Source organism: Melospiza melodia, chromosome 5, assembly GCF_035770615.1.
Source record: "Melospiza melodia melodia isolate bMelMel2 chromosome 5, bMelMel2.pri, whole genome shotgun sequence".
NCBI classification, from domain to species: Eukaryota; Metazoa; Chordata; class Aves; order Passeriformes; family Passerellidae; genus Melospiza; species Melospiza melodia.
Genome location: NC_086198.1, coordinates 75,749,271 through 75,771,722, shown reverse-complemented (window position 1 = coordinate 75,771,722; position 22,452 = coordinate 75,749,271). Strand labels below are relative to the sequence as shown.

General features: G+C 42.4%; 2 protein-coding genes across 4 annotated transcripts; both read right to left on the bottom strand.

Moving 5' to 3' along the window:
- Positions 1-5,789: 5,789 nt before the first annotated feature.
- Positions 5,790-15,785, bottom strand: LRPAP1 (LDL receptor related protein associated protein 1). Of its 3 annotated transcripts, none has more exons than XM_063157448.1 (8): positions 15,603-15,785; positions 11,063-11,207; positions 10,599-10,723; positions 9,159-9,279; positions 8,493-8,666; positions 7,884-7,966; positions 6,818-6,994; positions 5,790-6,508 (listed from the first exon to the last, which is right to left on the bottom strand). In XM_063157448.1, the coding sequence occupies exons 1-8, from the start codon at positions 15,780-15,782 to the stop codon at positions 6,443-6,445; spliced, it is 1,071 nt and encodes a 356-aa protein (XP_063013518.1). In that variant the 5' UTR covers positions 15,783-15,785; the 3' UTR covers positions 5,790-6,442. The 3 variants fall into 3 exon arrangements, with proteins under 3 accessions (XP_063013518.1, XP_063013519.1, XP_063013520.1); XM_063157449.1 differs by having other exon boundaries at positions 8,508-8,666; XM_063157450.1 differs by lacking the exon at positions 15,603-15,785 and adding an exon at positions 14,816-14,851.
- Positions 15,786-18,286: 2,501 nt separating this feature from the next.
- LOC134419073 (C-C motif chemokine 3-like) lies at positions 18,287-19,314 on the bottom strand. Its single transcript, XM_063158045.1, has 3 exons — positions 19,086-19,314; positions 18,731-18,839; positions 18,287-18,551 (listed from the first exon to the last, which is right to left on the bottom strand). The coding sequence occupies exons 1-3, from the start codon at positions 19,192-19,194 to the stop codon at positions 18,464-18,466; spliced, it is 306 nt and encodes a 101-aa protein (XP_063014115.1). The 5' UTR covers positions 19,195-19,314; the 3' UTR covers positions 18,287-18,463.
- Positions 19,315-22,452: the final 3,138 nt, after the last annotated feature.

Below are 22,452 nucleotides of genomic sequence, written 5' to 3'. Positions count from 1 at the left end.
CCCATGTCTCTGCCACATTTGGAGGATGTACCCCATGGCCTGCTGTAACACTCTGTCCTTTTGATGCTGACAGTCAGCAGTACTGGACAAAAATTGGGAAGCACAGGAAAGTGTCTTCCTGGGAATGTGATGAAGTAGGTAGGTGTCAGCAGAGAACCAGAAAGCAGCAGCTGTCCTTTGGCAGCACTGGTAGGAGGGCAGCACCACAAGATGTGTGTGTGTAAAGAGCCAAGTGCTGTGAAACAGAGAGAACTGAAAGGAGATCTGAAAGGAGAGTGCTCCTAATTCTGTGTTCTGTAAATGCACCAGTGTCATTTACAGTGGCTGGGGTGTTTGGTACAGATGCATCAGGTCTGCTGAAAGCCCAGGACCTGATCTTGGATTTGCTGTCTCTGTGCTTTCTATGGTGAATCACAGACCTATGACAGTAGTGACCAGAAGTGGCCAGAAGTGATAGCTGTGGAATGCTTCTCCTGCAGTGACTGCGGTGACAGCCCTGGCTGTGCTGCTTTGGAGCCCTGCAGGCAGCAAATACAGTGGGAACATTTAACCAGCTTAGAGCCTCTCGTTGTTGTTGCTCTGTCTGGGGAATTGTCAAGGTGCCAGTTTCAGCCTGCAGCTGGCCACATCTGCAGCGTGGCCTGTGATGGGAGCCCTGTCCCTCTGTCCATCAGCACAGAGCTTGCCCCGAGCACTGCAGGGAGAACAGAATGAATGGATAACAGAAACCTGGTGGCCAAGCAGCAACACTGTCCATGTGAAGATGCCAAACTAACTGCACCCTGCTGTGTCTCTGCTGTAAGTGGACAAAGCTGAACAGGGTGAGTTGCTCTGTTCCTAGGTTGGAAGGGGCTGATGAAAATTCATGTTTTTTTCATGGTATGCTTGTGGCTAAACTCCTGTTCCTTCTGTAATCCCAGACACATACTGTGACAGCACTTTGATCTGGAATTCTGACTGTCCTATTTGGTTACATTGGCTGTTTTGGTCTTTCAAAAGTTCTAGTACGGCTGTTTGTACATGTGGCATTAAAATGAGAAGGAAAACAATTCCTAAGAACATCTCTGGAAAATCATGTTCTCATCCTGAATTAATAATCATGAATAAAAACTTTGTTTTGCAGTTCTACAAAAAATGAGGGTCAATTTGTGCAAGGCCTGATTGGTGGCAAGGCTTTAGTGACACCAGCAAACTGAGTCTAATGCAAACATTCTTTAAGACACATCCATCCCAGACCCAGAACTTGGGTCTTAAATGGTGGAAAATGAACTTTTTCCCCACTGAAGGACCATTTAGTTAATGATTTTGGTTCAGATGTCTTCTTGAATTAGAAACTGAAATTTGAATTTTGGACTAAAGAACCCAATGCCAGGTATTGTAAATTATTGGTTTTCATCTGGGAGTTTCCCGTTCTCAGTGTGTTTATACTTCAAATAGCGTAGCTCCCTTCTCTCTTTAAAGTGCTTGGAAAATTACAACTGTAGAACATTAAACAGCATTTTATTTTAGAAGGAGGTTTATTTCAAAGTGATTCAACACTCACTTTACCTATAGAAAGTGTCAGTTTTAAATTACAGTAGACAAGTTATTGAGAGGCAAACTTGGAGACTGAAATGGTTAGTTTTATTAAAATGGCAAGCTTTTGTGATAAATTACTGCAGCAGTGAAGGAACAAAGTTCACGTATTAAGCATTACTATCTGTGTACTGTTTCTGATTTAGGAGAGTGCTCTTTTGTTGAGTGGTGGGATAATATAACATTTGAACATTTGGATATGAAAGTGCTTTAAAGGCTTTTGATAAAAGCACTTGGGTTGCAATTGTTAAAGTAATAATATGGCTCAACTTGAAATATTTATTGTGGAGGAAAGCTTATGAATTTATTTTGGCTCTACTGGACAGACTTTATGAGTGCTTCAATTTTATGCCTGTAGATACCAGTAAAAGAATTCCATGCAGTCTTTTTTTGCAGATGAATATCCTGCTTCCCAATAGGCACTAGATGAATAGACTGAAATACACGTTAACTGTGTGATCTGTTTGGAAATGTTGGTTGTGGTATTTAGCAGCACTTTTTTAAAGAACATAATGCATCCAGAAAATGCAGCACCCAGCTCTCAGTTACAGAGGTAGGTCTGTTTGTATTGAATGCAACAATCTATTCCATTTATTGACTTAAATTACTTTATTTCTTCTATTCTCATTAAATGCTATGGAATGAAAAAATATATTTAAGATATATTTTAGAACTTCCTGTGTAGTACTTACTGTGAAATGCTCAGCCAAGATCAGCTGTTGAGGCAGCACATTCTGGAAGCTAAGGTGGTTTCTCTGTCCCTTGCTTTCTACCTTAATCTGCATTAAGCCTAGCTTGAGGGAACTCCACCGGGAGAGCTGGACACAGCAAGCAGGAGAGCCCAGGCAAGGATCCCACCAGCTCCTGAGCACAAGGATCCCCACCTGCAGAAACAGGATCTGAAAAGGCAGATGTCACTTCACCTGACAAAAGGTAAATGATCTCTACTTGGTAAATTTAAATATTCCTGCTATTGCCAGATCTATCATTCATCAGGATGCCATGGGAGGGGAGAGGGGAAATTATTGCACAATAAATCTGCTACAGTGCTGTTCCTTATTTGTCTTGGTAGAATGATGCCACCTTAGCTGCTGTACCAACATGTAGGATGGGCTTTTTTTAAGAAAGGCTTGGTTATTTTTGTTGCATTTAATGCCTTATGTATTTATTTCCCTCACCTTTCCACCCCCCTTTTTAACAAATAAAATCTGTCCATGAAGTCACTGACATGTTTACTTAAATTGAGGTTCTTTTCAGGGCAGAATTTGACTGACTATAGAATATTAAATGGTCTGATTTTTTTTTCCTAAGAAATGCAGCTCTTTTCTCCTTTTTTTGCTCCCCCTTTTGTATTTCAAATTGTTTCTCAGAGTGGTTTAAAAACTTGTTAATTTGAAAAATTACAGAAGGATCAGCTAGAAAACCTATTAAGGAAGAGAAGATTCAACCGTTGTATAAAAGTTTTCTTTGCTTTTCAGATGCCTTTTCCATGTGATCTATGAACTCCATTATTCACCTCTTACAAGGTACAGGACTGCAGGTATATCTCATTTATACCCTTTTTCTTGGCTCTGATTTTTTGTTGCTATTTAGAGAAACACAGGAGTGGTGACTCAAGTTATTTTTTAATCTTTAATATCTCAAACACTACCCACTCTTGTTATTTTGACCATATGAACAGTTTTTGGACGACTAAAACTGCAACAATAACTGAATTGTAGATACATTGTAGCATTCACATTCCTGGAAAAAATCCCTTTGCCCAGGATTTTTCTCCTGGGAAGCTGAGATGCCTCAGAGAAAAAGAAAATAATTCTTATCTCATTTGCTTCTCTTGTGTTTTTCTCATGTGGAATGTATTTGGAGATTGTTTACCCACAGGTGATTGTTTCATTGGATTCTGGTGTGAGTTGTTTTGACTCTTTGGCCAACTGGGGCCAAGCTGTGTTGAGAGTCTGGAAAGAGTCATGAGTTTTCATTATTATCTTTTTAGCATTCAGTAAGTATCCTTTCTGTATTCTTTAGTATAGTTTAGTATAGTATTCTTTAATATAATATAGTATTTTAAAGTAATAAATTAGCCTTCTGAGAACATGGAGTCAGATTCATCATTCCTCCCTGCCACAGGGGTCCCTGCAAATACAGTAATACATTGATGCATGTGAGGTGCAGACCATAGAAACTAGAGTGGAATCAGACTTTGCACCCCCCTAGCCTGTCCCAAATCTTAAAAGGCAGGGAAAGCCCTGAGGAACCTTGACAGGAACAGACTATTGCTCATGCTTTCCCTTATGCTGTTGCACTCTAACTCAGCCACAGACTATTCCAATGGGAAGCTGGGTGCAGGGCAGCAACAGCCTTTTTACTTTGTTCTCCTCTAGGTTTGTGTGCTCAGACTCATTAACAGCTCTGCTCTGTAACTGAAGTGAGGTGACTCTGCTGGCCCCACTCTCCAACCTTTGCCTCTGATGAGCTGTGACTTGTTCCCAGTTTTACATTACTGTGACATGTAAGTATTTTGTCAGCCTCTTGTACTTTGCAGCACCTGCCAAGCATTCTCTCTGCTTGAGCCCACCTGGCCTTTGAGCGGAATTACTGTCACGGTGTGGTAGGTAAAGACACGGCACAGCCACTGCCTCTTTAAAGCCTCTGCTGCAGCCCCTCTGCACTTGTTCAGCAACTGATCCGACCCTGGTTATTCACTCCATGAATACAGCACCTTCTGCTGTTCCAGACATCCTCAGAAATTCTTGGATAAGCATATTCTACTTCAGGTAGACACACTGGAATGAAACCCAGCTTCGTGCTGTGCCCTCCTGTGTGGAGCACACAGCTGCTGTGCCTGCCTTCAGTGCGGGCTGGGATATTTTTCTTTCCCATGGGCAGCACAGCTCCCCCAGCAGCAGGACCTGAACTCTGTGCCCTGGGAAAGCTGCTCCATCCCCCACCACCCTGCCAGGACTGCCCAGCAGCAGTGCCTCAGTGCTTTGTGTAGCTCCTCTCCTCTGCATGTGTCCAAATTCTTCACGCAGGGCCATTGCTGGGGGAACCCCCACACCCAGGCTACAGCCACCAAACTGACCTGCAGCTCACAGATTTGGTGCCCACCCTGCCAAAGGGGGCACTGAAGGACACAGTGAAGTCTCTGCTTTCTAACATAATACAGATTACATTTCTGTTCTGCATTCACAGGGAATTGATGTAGACAAACGTGAAAGATAATACAGCTACTGTTCTGATCAACCCTTAAAGCCATAGTCTGGAGAAGAAATAAGTGTGTAGCATTTGAAAAAAAAAAAACAAAGCAGTTTTCTCATAAATGTCTTGTAACTATTTTTGGATTTACATTTTTTAGTTTGCTAACCAAAGGTATACCTAAACTACATGAACAGAGCTGTCTAAGGAGATTGCTAATATTAGTGGTGGCTTCTTATTGTGATGGACAACGATTCTCTGCAATATAAATAATTCTAAGCTTACATTAAATTAAAAAAGTAAACAAAAGATTCTATCTTCAAAGTAAAAAAAAGAAAAAGATTCTATCTTCAAAGAAAATCTCAAAGTCAGACTGCTACCAGAGTTTTGGTTCAGATCTTTTGCACATGAAGATATAGTTTTTAAGTAAAAAAAATCACGTTACTTTTAAGCCATGATGACCCAGGATGAGTGGCCTATTCTGACTGAATGGGTCTCTTCAGTGTCCCTCATGGAACAGGCAGGCAGAGCAGGGCTTGAGGACAGCTGCCTGATCCAGCACACCTCAGCGCTGCCATCTGTGAGGGACAGAGCTCCCCAACCAAGCTGTAATGATTCACCCACACTGGACTTTGGCCTTGGCCTCGCTCCTGGAACAGTTTAATTTGAAACTTTCATTTGAAATAAAGGGTCAGCATTGTTATTATAGACAATTTCAATCCAAGTGCCTGATGTGTGCCAAAGTTCTGACCAGAAAAATCTGGTCTTGAAAGAAGAAGTGATAATAATCTTTACTGGAGATTGAACTGAAATATACACTCAGAGATAAGCTACTTTAGAAATCTTTCTGCCTATTCAGAACATAGAAACACATCCTTGTGGTGCAAAACTATCCCTCCTCTCTTAAAAACTGATGTGTGAATGAACATTACAGGAACTAGCAACATGCTCAAAAAACAGGTCTGGTTACTTCTCACTTTATGAAAGGGAAGGTGAAAAGAAAAAGACTCACCAGTATCTTGTTTTGATTTTTTAATGACCAAGTGTAGCAAAACCAAAGCAACCATGAACAAGATAATTGTACACACACATTAGTCAATAACTAAACTGTGCAAATTGACCTCAGTACTTGTTCCCTCATTACCCTTCCTCCCTCTCTCACATGAAAGATTCATATACAGTGCAGCAGTCCAGCTCTGAGCCACTGCTCAAAGTCAGTAAAAATATTTTTGTAACCTTAAGTTGGAAATGTAATAGGCCAAGGATTGAAATAAAGACTTTTTCTGGCCCCTGTTTAACCTTCCTGTACCTCAGTGTTTGCTTTCATTGATCAGAATACCTTACCTGACTATCAGATTAGTATTTTTTTACTAGCAGGAATCCTTTGATTTTTGCATATTTGTTTCCTTTTGACAAAACTGATTATTTCAAAGGCTGCTACTTGATTCAGAAGTAAGATTCTTATGATCCAAGATGTGAAACCTTAATATATAATCGTTTAATTTTACAGTGCAAATACAAAATTTGTAATAAAGTAGGCAAAAAAAAATTCTTACACCACACATCTGTTCAATCCTTACTATTTCAGAAGGACTCCTTGGTAAGCCCTGCTCAAAAAACCACACTAACTGCTTTGTGTTAACTGACTGATCCCATGAAGCAGGACAAATTCTTATAGCTCATTGTGTTGGAGACCTTGAGAGATTCTGCTGGATAAGTCTTGCAAGTGCTTCTTTACCTATCAGGAAAAGAAAACACACACAAAAAAATCAGGAAGACAATAAATTATCAATAGAGTAATATATTCAGACTTTGCCACAAGTATTTGTAACAACAGAAAGAGCAGAGAGCAGGAAGATTTCAGGCCTTTTTAAGTCTGTAAGAACAATTATGTGTATGGTGTACTTAACATGGAGAACAGATGTGTCTTGAACTCCCCTTCTGGAAGTCATTCAGCTTGCATGAAAAATCAGCACTGGATAATCTGCTTCCTCTCTACTATTGAGTTAAACTTTCAACATGTATGTAACACTGCATTTATACAGACCTTATATCCTAGCTCTTTTGTCTTTTCTTGCAGCATGGCATATTTCTCTTTGTTTCTGTTCAGATGATCCTTGTCTCCAGTTTCCTCTACATGCTTCAGTTTCTGGTGTGAAATCTCTAATTGTTTCTGGTAATGATGGTGCTTTTCAATCTTTGCTTCAAAATGTTTCAGCTCCTCCTAAGATAACAAACACACACAGCTTCAGAGGAGTTTCTTTCCAAGTCTTCCTTTCTCTTGCCAAGACACTCTTAATGATACTCTACTAAGTCAGGCACAGAAAGCTTTTTCAGTTCCCTGCTTCTTAAAAAGTGTCTGGACAATCCATTACCATCACCACCAGACTGCTGATTTTGAAAGCAGTGCTGAAAACGACCCACTGCAGAGTCCTCAAAAGGAGACTGTGGGTGGCTGTGAGGTGCTACAAGATGAGAGCAGTGAACACCAAGCAAAAATTTAGGCATAAGAACAGCAGAATGAGGGGAGAGAGACAGATTTTTAGAAAAGCCTCTTTTTGAAATCTGATAAACAGAGAGAGTCAGTTAAAAAAAATAAATCTTTAAACAACTTGAATTGAATAATAGTGGCATGAACTGCACAGGAATGAAGTTCTACATTATTTCATTGAAAAACAGTCTTAATCACAATAGTTTTGTGTCAGCTCAACACAGCTCCAACATGGGAAGTTAGCAGTACAGGAGATGGGCACGAGAGGGAAATTGCTGGGTATACAGATTACAGTGCCTCCCAAAGACATAATTAAGACATTGGTAAGAGGGGTAAATCTGGTGCCTTGGCAACAAAGCAGCAGGGCCTGATCTTTCAAAGATTCAAAATATGCAACAGTTGTTTTGAGAGGATTCAGAATGTTCATTCTGCTGATTATAACAGAACCAGCATATGATTAGTTACACACATGTCTATAAATTTGAAGAATTAAAAAGGCAGTATGACCTTTTTTATGGTGTCTGGAGGGTAATACAGAAGTGGCTGCAATCAGAGTAACATCAACGTTTCTTTATGTGGCAAAATATCTTTCTGCAAGAGAAGTCACTGGAATTCTACTTACTCGAAAAGATTCAAGCTCTTTCTCAGTGAAATTAGCTGATTTGGCCATGTCCCACAAATCAATCACTCTTGGTTCTTCAAATTCTAAACAAACACACACAACAAAATTAAAATGTGGACACAATGGTTTTAATGCTCAACTTCTATGAAAGATGAAGAGATGCCTTCTCACATACATATAGTTATTAAATTAAGCACAGAGACATTAAGCACTGCATTTCTAATAGATCTAATTTAGATGAAACTGAGTACTTGGGAGAAGTACCCAAGTACTGGATAAAACTAGATACTAGTACTAGGTAAAACAAGTAGGTTTTTAAAAGCAAAAAACCCCAAACCCGAGGAACTGGATAAAGGCATTGCTTGTCCTGCATGTTGTCTCATTTACTTGCCCTCCTGGGGCAACATCCCTTCTCATGGAAGACAAAATTATCCTCTTAACACAATGACTGTATCCTTTCATTAGGCTACCAGTGTTTGGTGCTAAACAGCTGGTGACTCTGTATCTTCAGCCCACTGTGGCACACAACACACTGTGATACTGTGACTATGCCCTTGCCCACTGATTTTAACTTTTAAAAAGTGAAATGAATCCCAAAGAAGCACAAACCCTGCTGTATCGTACCACTGGTTGTGTCATATCCCTGGTGACTGACTTTACGCAAACGTTCAAAGCCCTGATTGATGCTCCTCAACTTCTCCTTCAGCTCTCTGTGCTTGTTGTGCAAGATTTCCTCTTTCACCAGGTTCTCCTCAGATGGATTGATAACATTCTTGTGGATATCTGTTGAAGAACAGTAAGTATTATTGATTGTGGGCCAAATCTTGATGGCTCAAAAACTCCAAATAATCCCCCAAATCTGAGGTGAATAAAAAAGTGCTAAGTTCTTAGGATTTCAGTTGAGTGCAAATAAAGCTGGTGAGACAAAACACATATTTTCTGCAGACTTTAGAATTGCATTTTGCAGCAGTGGATTTATGCTTGCTGCCTAATTTCCTGTAAAACTACAATGGCCATCATTGCTAATCTGATGGCATTTTCCCTGCATGAAATGAAGGCAGAATCAGAAAACTGAAATGGCAACAGTTTCATTAGCTGGCAAGAATTTTGGCAGCTAATGCAGAACTAAACCCAGGAGGTATCTGAAAATGCCAGCATCTGCAAGTGGTTCTGACAGAAATGTGAGGAGTTTCAAAGAAATTTGGAAGTGATGGAAACAATGGGCAGAGAAAAGAGATGTACTGATCTTGAAACATCAGAGAAATGTCCAGGCACCTTCCGTTCTGCTCACAGTCTCCAGCAGAATATTGTATTCACGGATCTTTTCTTTGTGATGCTTAAATTCTCGCCAAAGCTTATCCAGCTCCTCATCAGAGAACTTCCCAGAGGTCTTGGCCTGAAAGAAACATGAGCTCATTATGCTTTCCAGGCCAAGTGCTTTAAGTGCCCTCCACTGCCAAAATGTCTTCCCACTCCTCACCACATTTAGAAAATTTTTAAGTGCAGCTTTTCTTTAGATCTTTTGTTTTAATTCTCTTAATATTTGTATGTGGTCAGGATTTAGATGTTGATGGATGAGATGCCTTTAATCATGTCAAAAGAAGTTTGCTTCAGACTTATAAAGCTGGACTTGCTATGGATTACCCAGTGAAAAGTGTCTGGCATTTCTATTCCATGGGAAACAATTTAATACAGAAATAAGGGCCATGGAGCTCCATAGACAACTGTAAGGGAACCATTTGCATGAGGGATGCAGTCGGATATTAAACACAGTCTTTACTGCATCTTACTCTACTGGCATGTGAAGATTTTATCACTGCTGTGCACTTGCTCTCTAACCATTTAAGAAGCACTGCTCACACAACTGGGGCACTACTCACAAATCTGGGGGGATACTTGCTGCAATGCCTGATCAAAAGTGAATATTTTTGAAACCTATCCAGACCCCTTTTGTTTTTTTTGCTCAGGGAATATTTCTCCTATTGCACTTTACTGTTCCCCAAAGCACAGGACAACATGTTCCTTGCCAAAGCTGTACCTAGTTACAGTAACATTTAAATATTCAGCAAATCTTTTTTTCTGCTTTTCTATCACTGCACTACACTCATGGGAGAATTCTTTAGATTTACCTGACTAGTTGCTTCTTAAAATTTGAATTATTTAATTGCTGAAGATTATGACTTTGCCAGTTTTAACTGCCCAAATTTGACAGTACATCTTCCACTTTTTATGCATGAATGCAAATCCTGAAATTTTCAGTTGAATACTAGGTTGAGAAAGCCCTTATTTAAAACCCTTCCCCACAATACATTTCACTTTAGACAGTCTACAAAATGGTTCTATTTTAAATATATATTTAAAAAAAATATCCACAAATAACAAGAAGAAAACTGAGAAAAACACCATAGATATACTACCACACAGTGTGACAGTCACACTAAGGGAAGCCATGAGTTCAGGGAAATGTGAGGACCCAGGCTCCACCTTTCAGATTAACTGGGTGTTTTAATTGCCAAAGACAACCTGCCACAGCTGGATGGTCTGGATACAGGGCATGAAGATGTGAGCTACAGAGCAAGGCAGCTTGGTCAGTACTTAACAAAAGAGTAGTAAAGCCATTAATTTCCAAGTCTGAATGCTCAGAGAAGACACAGCTAAGAGTTCAGTGAAGAAATACTGACTTCCTACACTCCAGTTCCTGGAAATCTTACTCACCTTGCTCCACAATTTCTCCAGTCTTGGATCATCTAGTGTGTCACTTTCTGTGCCATCTTTAATATAGTTGGTATCAACAAGCTGAGAGTCCTTCTTTCCATTCATTCCATATTTAGTCATAATGACTGCAAGGGAATAGAAGATACAGAAACATGAGAACCAACTATGGACGCATGGAAGGTGAGAGATGGGCTACATCTGTGACTTTCAGAGCTGGACTTTGCAGCTCATGGAGGAAAAGCTAACAAACAGTTCAAGACACAGTGGTCCCAGGTTCAATGACCTCTTCTGGAATTATTGGGAGTGAAGCACTCCGTTAGGCTCCTGCAGCTCCCTACTGACCTGCAGAGAACTTGTGTGCTTAGTGTCCACAAAGACAACTTGTTATGTAATAAACACAAGTGTCTAACCATGTGTGTGTGTGATGCAAAGTTCAAACTCCTCCTTTCCGAGACAGCCCTTACCATTTAAGTTCCGTCTGAGCTTGGCTTCCTTCTCTCCATCTTCATCCAGCCCTTCAGCTTTCAGTTTTTTCCAGCTCAGCTCATCCTTTTCTTGTATTTTTAGATCACTATGCAACTCTGCCAGTTTCACCGCAGAGAGATGGAGCTGACGAGAACACAGAAAGGTTTGTATTTAGTTATGTGGAGTCCCCTTTTGCTTCAGAGCTACCTCAGGAACCCGTACAGACAGATAACAACCAGCATGGCACAGCAATTCTTCTCAAAGAACATGCCATTGCCATCACATGTCCTTTCTTGTGGACCATCTTCCAACCATACAGTTATAGTGAGTTGGAAAACTTTATTGGTTAGTACAGTTTTTCAGTCTCCCAGGTCACTGAGGATGGCCTTGCAGGTCAGACAGCCACTTCATCAGCAATATTTACTGTGATCAAAATGAAAAAAGAAATTCTCAAATAATTTCTTAACACAGTTTATGTGCATTAAAAGATACAAAACCTACAGGTATTCCTGTCTAACATATTAGAAAAAAAAAAGGTATAACACTGAGGCTGAAGATAGAAAAAAAAATAGTTTAAATGAATGCTAGGTCAGCTTGAAATTTTGTGAGCTACAGAGAAAACAGGAAAAATATGGACTAATTGAAATTTTGTGAGCTACAGAGAAAACAGGAACAATGACTAATATGTGGTTGGCTAATCAGCACTGCTGTGAGTTGATCCCGAACTTCCAGATTTTAGTCACCTTAGTTATTCAATTTAAAACAAATAAATGTAACAAACCATCTTAATACTTCAGAACCACTTTTTTTTGTGTCTATGTGGTCAAAAAACAGAAGGTGAGGTGAGGAGAAGCCCAGAGAAGAGAGGAGATAAAACCCCTCCAACTACCGCGCGCCCAGCTCCTGGGAGCTCAGATCCAGCTGGAAACCACCTGGGCTCGTCAGTCCTAGCACAAGTTTATCTATTGTATCATTAAAACCAGCTTACAGATTACAAAAATTACCATTTTCAGTGAGGAAGGAGTATGTTCGATAAACACAAACTCAGAACTCAGTATTGTTTTTAAACACCTGAATGATACTGAAAAGATTCACCCGTTCCTTAGTGTGTCACTAGGTTATTTATTTTAAAGTAACTAGAAAAAGTGTAATTAAACTAATGCGCTTCCTATTGACAAGAATTCATGAAACTATCCACATTATTGTTTATGTTTCCATCATAGGCTGTCCTATTAATTAATCTTGTGCCATTGCATGCAATTGTTTCGATTTTTAAACTATATTTTCTCTGCATTTTGCACTTGGCTTACTGAAATTACTAAAATCTAGAATCACAGGTAAATATAATGCTTACAGAACACATTAAAACTTCTGATCCCTCTAATACTAAAGGAAAAGAGTGTCCCTGTTGTGACCTTTACCATCTACTTTTGGGGAACTGCTTTACAGAAACAAAGCACTTAGAAGGAACCACTTTATTTATGGTTCTTAGGATGTGCTGAGTAAAAGAAAAACCTTAATCATGTACTTATTTACTTTTCTGGCGCAGGATGACCTGGACAGCCGAAGTGTCACTGCTGCAGTGGCACCAAGAATCATTTTCCTCAGCAAGAATTGTGCTCTGAAGCTTCAAGACTGAGTGAGAGGTTTGCTACAAATTGTGTAGGGAATGGCCGAATATCTTGGTACTTATTTAGTTACTCTAATATTAGTCAGCATTCAAGTAGCAAGGACATCACATGTAGTTGGGCTGGGGAAATACAGGAATAAATAGCCATGCATAATTAGATAAGAAGTAATTTAGCTCCTAAGTACTGCAAATATAATAAAATCTTTTATGTGGGACCTTGTCATCAGAAACACACTACTGTGTAAAAGATTCTACAGTGCATTTTATGTTAGAGCCCCTCTGCTGTGAGTGCAATCCCATAAACATGTACAGCTTTCTCTTTTCTAGATGTTATAGAAAAGAATATCAGAACTTCTAAACATAAAGTCTGGAGACATAATCAATCAAACATGTTTGAGTCTTAATAAATACTAAGGAGCTACATTTTTAAGTCCACTATTCCTTAAGAGAAAACAAGATTCTATTCAAATTTCTCCCAATTAGAGCAATATTTTTCTAATTCTCATCATAATTTTAGTAGGAAACTAAAGTAACTGTCCTTGTAAGCATTATAAATCCTTTGAAACCATTTGGAAGCCCCTTGCCTGTCCTATTAATGCAAAACAGAGTGAATACATAAATTAAAGTATTCGGTTCAAGAACTACTTCCTTTAAGGTTATCCCATGTTGGACCCTGAGTACACCAGGTAAAAAATGTCAGTGGTAACACTCCTCATCACTTTACTAACATCACTCACATGCTGAAATAACTAACTAGAAGCAGGGGTGAAAAGTTAAGTTTAATGATTAAATAACCAAGCAACAAGCTCCTTAAACTCATTCCTTATTCCTCATTCCTTATGCTGCCTGGACATTAACATCCAAGACAGGTACCTGGAAATTCTGGGAATGAGTGCTGGAAACTTGTTGAACATTACAACAATTGCATCATTTGCTGTTGGGCTGGCTGCAATCATTACCTGCAACACCCTTACCTACACTCTTGCCTCTAAGAGAAAAGAGCTCTTTACTACAAATTTACTCTTTATCAACAGAGATTCTGGAGAAAGATCAAGCACTCCCTTCCACTCATCCTCAGGGAAACAAGAAGAAAGTCTGGCTTGCCAGCTCCTGCTCCCACTAAGTAACATTTTGGGGCTTTTTTTAGGGACTGCTCCTCCAGCTGTGTGTTGCAATGCTAAATTGTGGTATCCGACTTTTATGTCAAAACAAAGAAGTCCCCTGTTTTCAGTAGTTTCTCTATCACTACCAAAATAAAGGAATGAAGAGTTCTGCATTGACACACATAGTATTTAAATACAAATGCAATACACAGCCAAAGTTTTCCTCTTATTTTATATATTGCCCAGACATACTGAAAAATCACTTTATAAAACACATGCTGGATGACAGTTGTACTCAAAAGTGAAATTCAGATTGTAGCAAATTTAGTTCAAGTAGGTTCTGCATCTCTAAAATCCAGCTCACACATATAGAATTTACTAAGCCTTAGTTCCTTACTGACAAAGTTAATCCATTTTATATTTTAGCATCTTAACACAGATGATGTAAAGCACCTCAAATTTTAATTTCAGAAGAGCCAGATATGAAAAAAGACTAATTGGAAAGGTGACATGTAACTGACATTACTATAATTACAGATTACTTCCAGTCTCAGTGTTGTTTCTTTTTCAGCTGTCAGTTCAACAGCTGGAGTTTTATTAACACACTTTCCTATGCCCCATTCCATCTGTCTCGCATTGATGTAAGGAGTAATTTTGATACCATCTTTTAGCAGATTGGGAGGCAGCAGTATAGCAGGGTTCTAGTTTTTGGCTGAATTTGGGGATGCCCTACCTCCAATTCAATAGCTCAGGCTATTCAGAATACAGAAGATCCAAAATTAATGTTAACTATATTTCATAGCCTGAAAGAACTGAACCTTTGCCAGTCATCACCCTGATTTCCATGGTCCACAATATTCAGGGAATATCTGCAGTACATTCTTCTCCCACTGCAGCTGTTCTTCTTAGTTATAAGCAAGTATTTCCACTGTAATTAAATAATTTGACTGTATTTTCACTTTAATTAAACATCTTTTGTAGTCCACTGTGAGAGAAACTCAAGTACTGTTTTGACTCACTGTCAGAATTAAGGCTCTCATCTGGGAATGGTGAAACCCATTTGCTGGTCCTCTTGCATTTGTCTACATTACTTGACGTGAACGTAGGAGACACAACCACCAGGGTGGAGATTTCCTCTTCTCCCGCAGTGAACTTCAACCCTGTGCCGAGCAGGAACCGAGCCCACCACCTTCAGACAGCTGAGAGCATCCCAGTCCTGAACAGCACGGCTAAAGCTTTCATCCGGCGAGCCCGGGAGCCAAGCGCAGATCCCACGCGGCACCAGGGGGGCTTCCCTCTCTCTGGCACTGCCGGGGCATGCGGATTAGCTGCTGCATTACCCGGGGGCAGGTGAGCACCTCCCGGGGCTCGGACACACATCCTAGGGCTCGGACACACATCTCTGTCCCGGGAGCCAAGTGGTTTAGCTGCTGCATTACCCAGGGCGGGTGAGCACCTCCCGGGGCTCGGACACACATCTCGTTACCCAGGGGCAGGTGAACACCTCCCGGGGCTCGGACACACATCCCAGGGCTCGGACACCCATCCCTGTGCCGGGAGGAGGCCGCTCCCGCCGCCGGCATAGCAGCCGCCGCGGGGCTGAGCGCAGCGCTCGCTGCGTGACGCTCGGGGACAGCCGTGCCCGAGAACGGAACAAACGCCACCGATGCCCCGAGCCGGGGCCAGACAGCCTCGGCGTCTCCTCACACACCGATGCCCGCTCCTCGCCATCTCCCCGACGGGGAAGGAGTGTCTGAAGCGGCCGGGCCCGACCTCGGAGCCCCCTCCGAGCGCCGCCCCACTCACCCGCTGCGCCTTCTCCCAGATCTGGTTCAGCCTCACCACCCGGAACTCCCCGGCCTCCCGCCGCTTGCCGTCGGAGGCCGCCAGCCCCTCGTTGGCCTCCCGGGAGTACTTGCTGGCCTGGCCGGCGGCAGCCAGGAGCAGCGCAGCGGCGAGGGCCGGCAGCGCCCGCACAGCCGCCATGTCGCGCCGTGCGGAGAACTACAACTCCCGAGATGCCCTGCGGGGCCGGGAGGTCGGTGCTGGACGAGCCGGGGAAAAGGCCGGAAATCCGGAAACTCAGAGTGGAGTTTGGGTCTGGGGAGCGTGAGAGGAGTGCGGTGTAGGATGTTGCACTTCGTGCTGTTCTCTTTGTGAGAAACGCCAATCACTTGTTTTTAAAATTTTTAAAGTTTAATAGTAATAAAATTGTTATAAAAATAGTGATATAATTAGAGTAATAATAATTTGAACGATTTGAATTAGGACAATATGAGACAATAGAAACAAGGAGTTAGGGACGTTCGGGTACCTTTTTCTGGGCAGCACAAGCCCGAAAAAGGACACACGTTAACAGAGGATTAACCCTTAAAAACAATAGCCTGTTGCATATTCATACATCTCATACATGATATATAAATTCCATTCAAATACAGCATTCTGTCTGGTCAGTGTCAATTTCTTCCTCTGAATCCTGACGGCGTCTTCAGAGCTGAGCGAGGCGAGAAGAAGTTCGTTTCTCATGACAATGGGGCAATAAATTCTTTCTCTGAAAGATTTAGGTGTCCTGTGGCTGCTATCTCAGTGCGAGTCCTTTCTTAAAAAAAAAGTATCCTACATAGCATAGTTTCTATTTCACATTTTGTTATAACCTAAAACTATATTTAACACACTACTTAAGAGAATTAATACAGCATAGCTAACATAACACATATAATATTCATTTTAATATTTGCAATAAATCAATAATAAAAGACACATTTTTCAATTCTCATTCCCCTCAGCACTTGCTTGACAAAATATGCTGAATATGGCACGTTTTATGATTAGTCTCCCATGCAACACTCAGTGTTGATGTCAGCTGTGTGGGAATAAGGGGACACAGTGGGTTTGAACACTGCTATTTTCATCAAACAAAGTTTTCAGATATTAACACAATGTCCAAGAAACAGAAAAAGAAAGAGGCAGCTCAAGGAATGGAAGGCAGGAATGGGAACGGGTTCCCCCTTGGTGGTGGCAGGGAAGAACACCTGTACTTGGGGCAGCACAGAGGGATGGATGGTGGTATTGGATGGTGGTGTGGGCAGAAGGAGGGCTGTGTGAAATGCAGGGACACCTAGTATGGGTTTGTGAAAAATACGTATTTTATGATTGGCTTTTTGTAAATATTAAAATGAATATTATATGTGTTAGGCTAGAAAGTTATGCTGTATTAATTTTCTTAAATAGTGTGTTAAATATAGTTTTAAGTTGTAACATAAGGTTAAAATAGAAACTATGCTATATAAGATACTTTTTTAAAAGAAAGGACTCACAAGATAGCAGTCACAGGACACCTAAATCTTTCAGAGAAAAAGAATTTATTGCTCTCTTATCAGAAGAAATAAACTTCTTTCTGCCTCGCTCAGGCATGAAGACACCGTCAGGATTAAGGGAAGAAGCTGACCCTGACCAGACAGAATTCTTTGTCTGAATGGAATTTATTCATCATGTATGAGGTGTATGAATATGCAACAGGTTTTAAAGGGTTAATCCTTTGTTTTAAAGGGTTAATCCATTGTTTTAAAGGGTTAATCCTCTGTTAACGTATGTCCTTTTTCAGGCTTATTTTGCCCAGAAAAGATACCTGGACTGTCCATAACTCTTTGTCTTAATTGTCTCATATTGTCCTAATCTCAATTGTTCAAATTTTTATTACTCTAATTGTATTACTATTTTTATAACCATTTTATTACTATTAAACTTTTAAAATTTTAAAAACAAGTGATTGGCATTTTTCACAGGTTGTTCTCCAGGGGTGAAGTGGAATGGCTCTGGGCTCAGTCGTGTGTGCTCAGAGGGCAGCTCTTGGTCCTGATGGTGCCAACCTCCTACCTCAGTGTGTCCTCTTCAAGGAGCCAGCCAAAGGATGCAGTGGTCAACAGGCGTTTTTAGGAGGGGATTAAGTCAAGCTGTATTAAGGAAAAAAACCTCCATGATGCTGTGAAAATGCACAGTGTTTAATCCAGTGTTGGTGTATTTGTAAGAACCAATAGATTGCCTAAACTGTAATGAGATTTGTGAAAACAATGAGCCGTGGAGGATTTTTACTGAAGTGTAATTTTTGCCTTGAAAGTAATATAAAAATCTTGTGTTTTCTCTCTCACATTTTTCCTAAGTCAGAGATTTTCAATGTTATTTACCTAGGAGCTGTTGCTATGAGACTGAATTGCAGAAGTGGTCAAAAGCATTGCACTATACATTGCATTGAAGAGCAGTTGAAGTGAGCTTTGAAGTACAGCAAACTGATGATGCAGAAAGAAGTCCATCAGCCTTGCCCAAATCTTGTGCAGCTCTACACATCAATTTTAGGATTTAGAGCTTCTTTTAGTCTCATTATTACAGTGTATATATGTATTCCTGAGTCATTTTGGAATACGTGGTTCTATCTTGTCTGTCATTTCTGTCATGTTGGGGTTCCAGCAGAGACCTCAGAGACACCCAAAGGATTTGACAAGCCAACATTTTATTCAAGCATTTATGCAAAAGCAAAGTTTAGTTAAACCAGTGTATGCCAATTGTAGTAAATTTTCCTTTTGAAGAAGGATGCAGCTCAAGCACTCTTACTGCAGTCCTCATGGTGGGGGCTGAGCACTCTGCCCGGGACCAGCAGCAGGGAGGAGCGACTACTGAAGCTCCATGTCCTTCAGGTATTCCTGCACCCAGCGAGCACTGGGGTCTGCACATACCTTCGTTCCTCTCCTGGTGACCAGGCTGTTGGGAAAACCAGTATTGAGGCACTCAGCCAGGGCATCAGGGTGCTTTTGCTAGGTCCTGCTGGTAGCCCCTGTTTGTCCCTGTCCATGCCCTTCCCCATCCTGGACAACCTTGGACACCCTTGGGGCACTGCCCTGGCTGCTGCACCCTGGACCCCAGCAGTGTTGGGTACTTACACCACAGCTGGCCTTGAGCAGGTGTTGCTGGTCACGTAGGCAGAGCTGATCATCCTGCGTGGAATGGGGCGGGAAATGTAGGAGAAGCAGCAGATGGTGTCTTCAGCTTCTGTGAGGGAAGAGAGATGGGCCCAGTGAGACCCCACACTGCAACAGAGGCTCTGTCTTTGGCTCTCAGGGCATTTGCCATCACCTATGCTGTGTTCCCAGGAGGTGCTGGGAACACCTCCTGGAAACCTCCATCTCTGAGGCTTAGTCCCTGCACTGGTGATGCCCATCAGCTCCCAGCCTTCTCCATAGACACGAGGGTCTAATCAGTGGGGATGGGGCTCTCTCCTGGGGAAAGAGATCCTACCGTTCTGGTGGTAAAGTGCAGCGCTGCTGGGGATGCTGGGATCAGCCTCAGCCAGGGAGCAGATGGCCACAAGGAGCAGAACAGCCAGGGCAGCTGCCAGGACCCTCATGGTGCTGGGAAGGCTGAGAGAGCCACGAGTGATGCTGGAGCTGCGGTGTCTGTCGGGCTGTCCTCTGCACAGTAGCCCCTGCTCCTGCTGATCTCTTTTTCTATCCCCCACCACTGGGCGGGCACAGGGTTTCACGGAAGAAAATGAGTCTGTCATACCAGCAAAATTATGTGACGTAAATAAGCTGCAGAAAGGGAAGTGCCAGCCACAGGGCTATGATTTTCAGATTTGAGAGAGAACAAGTCTTATGAGGAACAGCTGAAGGAGCTGGGTTTGTGTTGTAGTTGAGATGGTCACAGTACAAAGCAACATACTCAATTTTCAGAAGGCTTCAGACCTGTTTTTATTATAGTATCATGCTTTTTACACATTCTTACAAAACTCCTAAGTTTACACTTTACTCATTGGTCACAAAAGACAAACAAGGTGCTTATTGGAACAGACAGTTGCAGTTTTCGCTTATTTATCCTTCTTTCTTTCTTGGCTTCTACGTCAATAACCTTGCTGGAAAATCCTTTCAGGAGTAAACATGGATCCTCTTATCAAACTTCCCTCTGGCCCACAGAAGTTGCTGTAAAACCTCTTCCACAGGTTTCTTTGATGGTAGAAGAGGAGGCCCCCCTGAGGGGCACCTTACTGCTCTCTGCAAGTTTTTGAAAGGGCTGTAGTGAGGTGGAGGTTGCTCTCTTCTCCCAGGTTACAAGGACGAGACAAAATGGCTTCACATTGAACCAGGTCATGTTATGAAAATGTTCTTTTCTGGAAGGGTTGTCAAGCGCTGCAATAGGCTGCCTGGAGAAGTGGTGGGGTCACCATCCCTAAAGACATTTAAAAGACATGTAGATGTGGTGTTTAGGAGCATAGTTTGGTGGTGAACTTGGCAATGCTGGATTAACAGTTGGACTTGATGATCTTAAAGGTCTTTTCCAACACAAATGATCCTACAATTTGTTTCTGTCTACTTCATGGTACTGCAGAGGCTGAGGGACCACAAACTGGACTGGAGCTGGGGTGGCTGCAGGGTTTTCCTCTTCCCAATGCTCAGTCCCTATTCATCCAGGGTTTAAAGGAGAGAAAATGAGTGCAACATGACAGAGAAGGAAACCACAGAAGGGGAAGTGCATGTGACAGATCTGCAACTTTGAGATTCCATTTGAGTCTCTGGTGGGACTGGCCGGAGCCAAACCCCCAAACACAAGTCCTGCTACTGCTGCAATGACCTGTTAGCTGAGAGCCAGGATGGGATGTGAACTTTGCTGACCAGGGTTCTGAGGAGAACCAGAACAAGGATAAACACTGGAAAAGAAGAAGGAAGTAGCAAGTTCCATAGCTTGCTTTCTGAGTGTGCACTATCCAATTAGCAGGCTGTCCCGATGAGGGGAGAGAGTGATGCATCTGACTCCATCTTATCAGAAGCTAATTAATTACTTTATTATACAATATTATTCTATATACATTATATTACATTACATCTAAACTGAATCTACCAAGCACTCAACTCTGCACACACTGTACAGAATCTCGTGACTGTCAGCTGACAGTCCTGACACAGACACACACTTGGCCCTGACAGGCCAAGGAAACAAAATACCATCTCTTTGGGTAAAAAACATCTCCATAATGCATTCTACTTTTGCACAAACACAGGCACAGCAAATGATAAGAATTGTTTTTCCTTTGAGGTTCAGAGAATGTGAAACCCAGAAATATTCTTGGGAAGAATTGTGCCTTGCTTTTCTCTGTGAAGAGAAATGGGGTGACAGTGCACTGCTGGGGTCTTTAGGAATTGATTATATCCTACCTTTGTCAAGTAAGAATTTTGCTGCAGTGGTGTTTGAGGTGCCCCCAGCAGGCAGGTGCAGCCCCTGAGGGGATGTCAGTGCCACACTCCCCCGGGGAGCCTGGTTACCCCTTACCCCTGCTAGTGGGCTGCCTGGCTAGTGAGAACCACAGGAACCACTGATACCATCATGTACCCTCTCAAAAGACCTAATTTCTGCAGAAATGAGCCTTTTTGGGTAAATGAAGGTCTGGTTAGTGGTTTGCAGCTGGCTACCAGAGCATCCCTGCCTGTGCACTGCCAGACTGGGGGCATGAAGACTCCTAACCTCACCTTCTGTGCCAACTGTGTCAGCTCCTGCTGGCTGTCGGGGGAAAGCTGTAGAATCCCTCTTCACTGGTCCCTGTCTGGCTCAGCTTGCTGGCCTGGCACTGCAGGAAGGGAAAAGAGGGCTGGGGGCTGTGGAGTGTCAGCTCTGGAGACTCACCAATCCATTCTTGTGGACACTGAGCCTGTCCTGCTGGCACAATGGCCTGCTGGCACAATGTCAGCTCACTGGCACAGCCTGAGCAGTGCCTGGAGACAGCACCAGTGTCACCTCCAAAACCATGCTGGGGTGCCAGTGGGGTTAATGCCATGAACTGCATGAGGGAGAGGCCAGAGCATCTTCCACAGTTCAGGGGCCTCTGCGTGCAGTGGGCCACCAGCTAAAATCTGCTCTGGCCGGTGCTCAGGGGGATGTTCTGCATTCACCTTTCTTCTTGGGGACCTGATACTTTATTTTTGTGGGGCAGGGCTGCACAGGAGTATCCCACCTGCTGCTCTGGCAGCACCCACATGGACTCCACATGGACTTGGGGGGCTTGTCAATGGGGATGGGGCTGTCTTCTAGGAAGGGAGAGCATACCTGGCTTCTGGGATGACTCAGCAATGCTAGGTTCACATAGATAGGCCTCAGATGGGGAAATTGTAAGAAAATAATAGAATCATAATGGGGAAATATGAATGCATCATAACAGGATGTTGTCAGGGGTACCCAGATTTGCTGAGCTGGTAAAGGCAAGGAAACCACAGAAGGGGAAGCACCAGCCACTGTGTTGTGACTTTCTGATTCCGTTTGGCTCCTAGCATGGACTGGCCAGAACCTAAACCTGCCAAGAGCTGGGCTGGTAAATGCAGCTCCACAACAAGAGCCCAAAGAAAATCAGGGCAAGACTGGCAAAAGGGAAAAAAAAGAGGAAGTAGCAATTTTATCTATCACTACTCCCTGCTTAAGAGTCCCTCTCCAGCTCTCTTTCAGGGCCTCTCTAGGCACTGAAAGCTGCTCTAAGGTCCCCCAAAAGCCTTTTCTTCTCCAGTCTGAACAAACTGAACTCAGTCAGCAGTGAGTTACAGCCTGGTCTCATGAAGAGCCACAAAGGTACCTTAACACTGTGTGTAATCCTACTGGCTCTACTTGCACCAGCAGGATTTTTTAA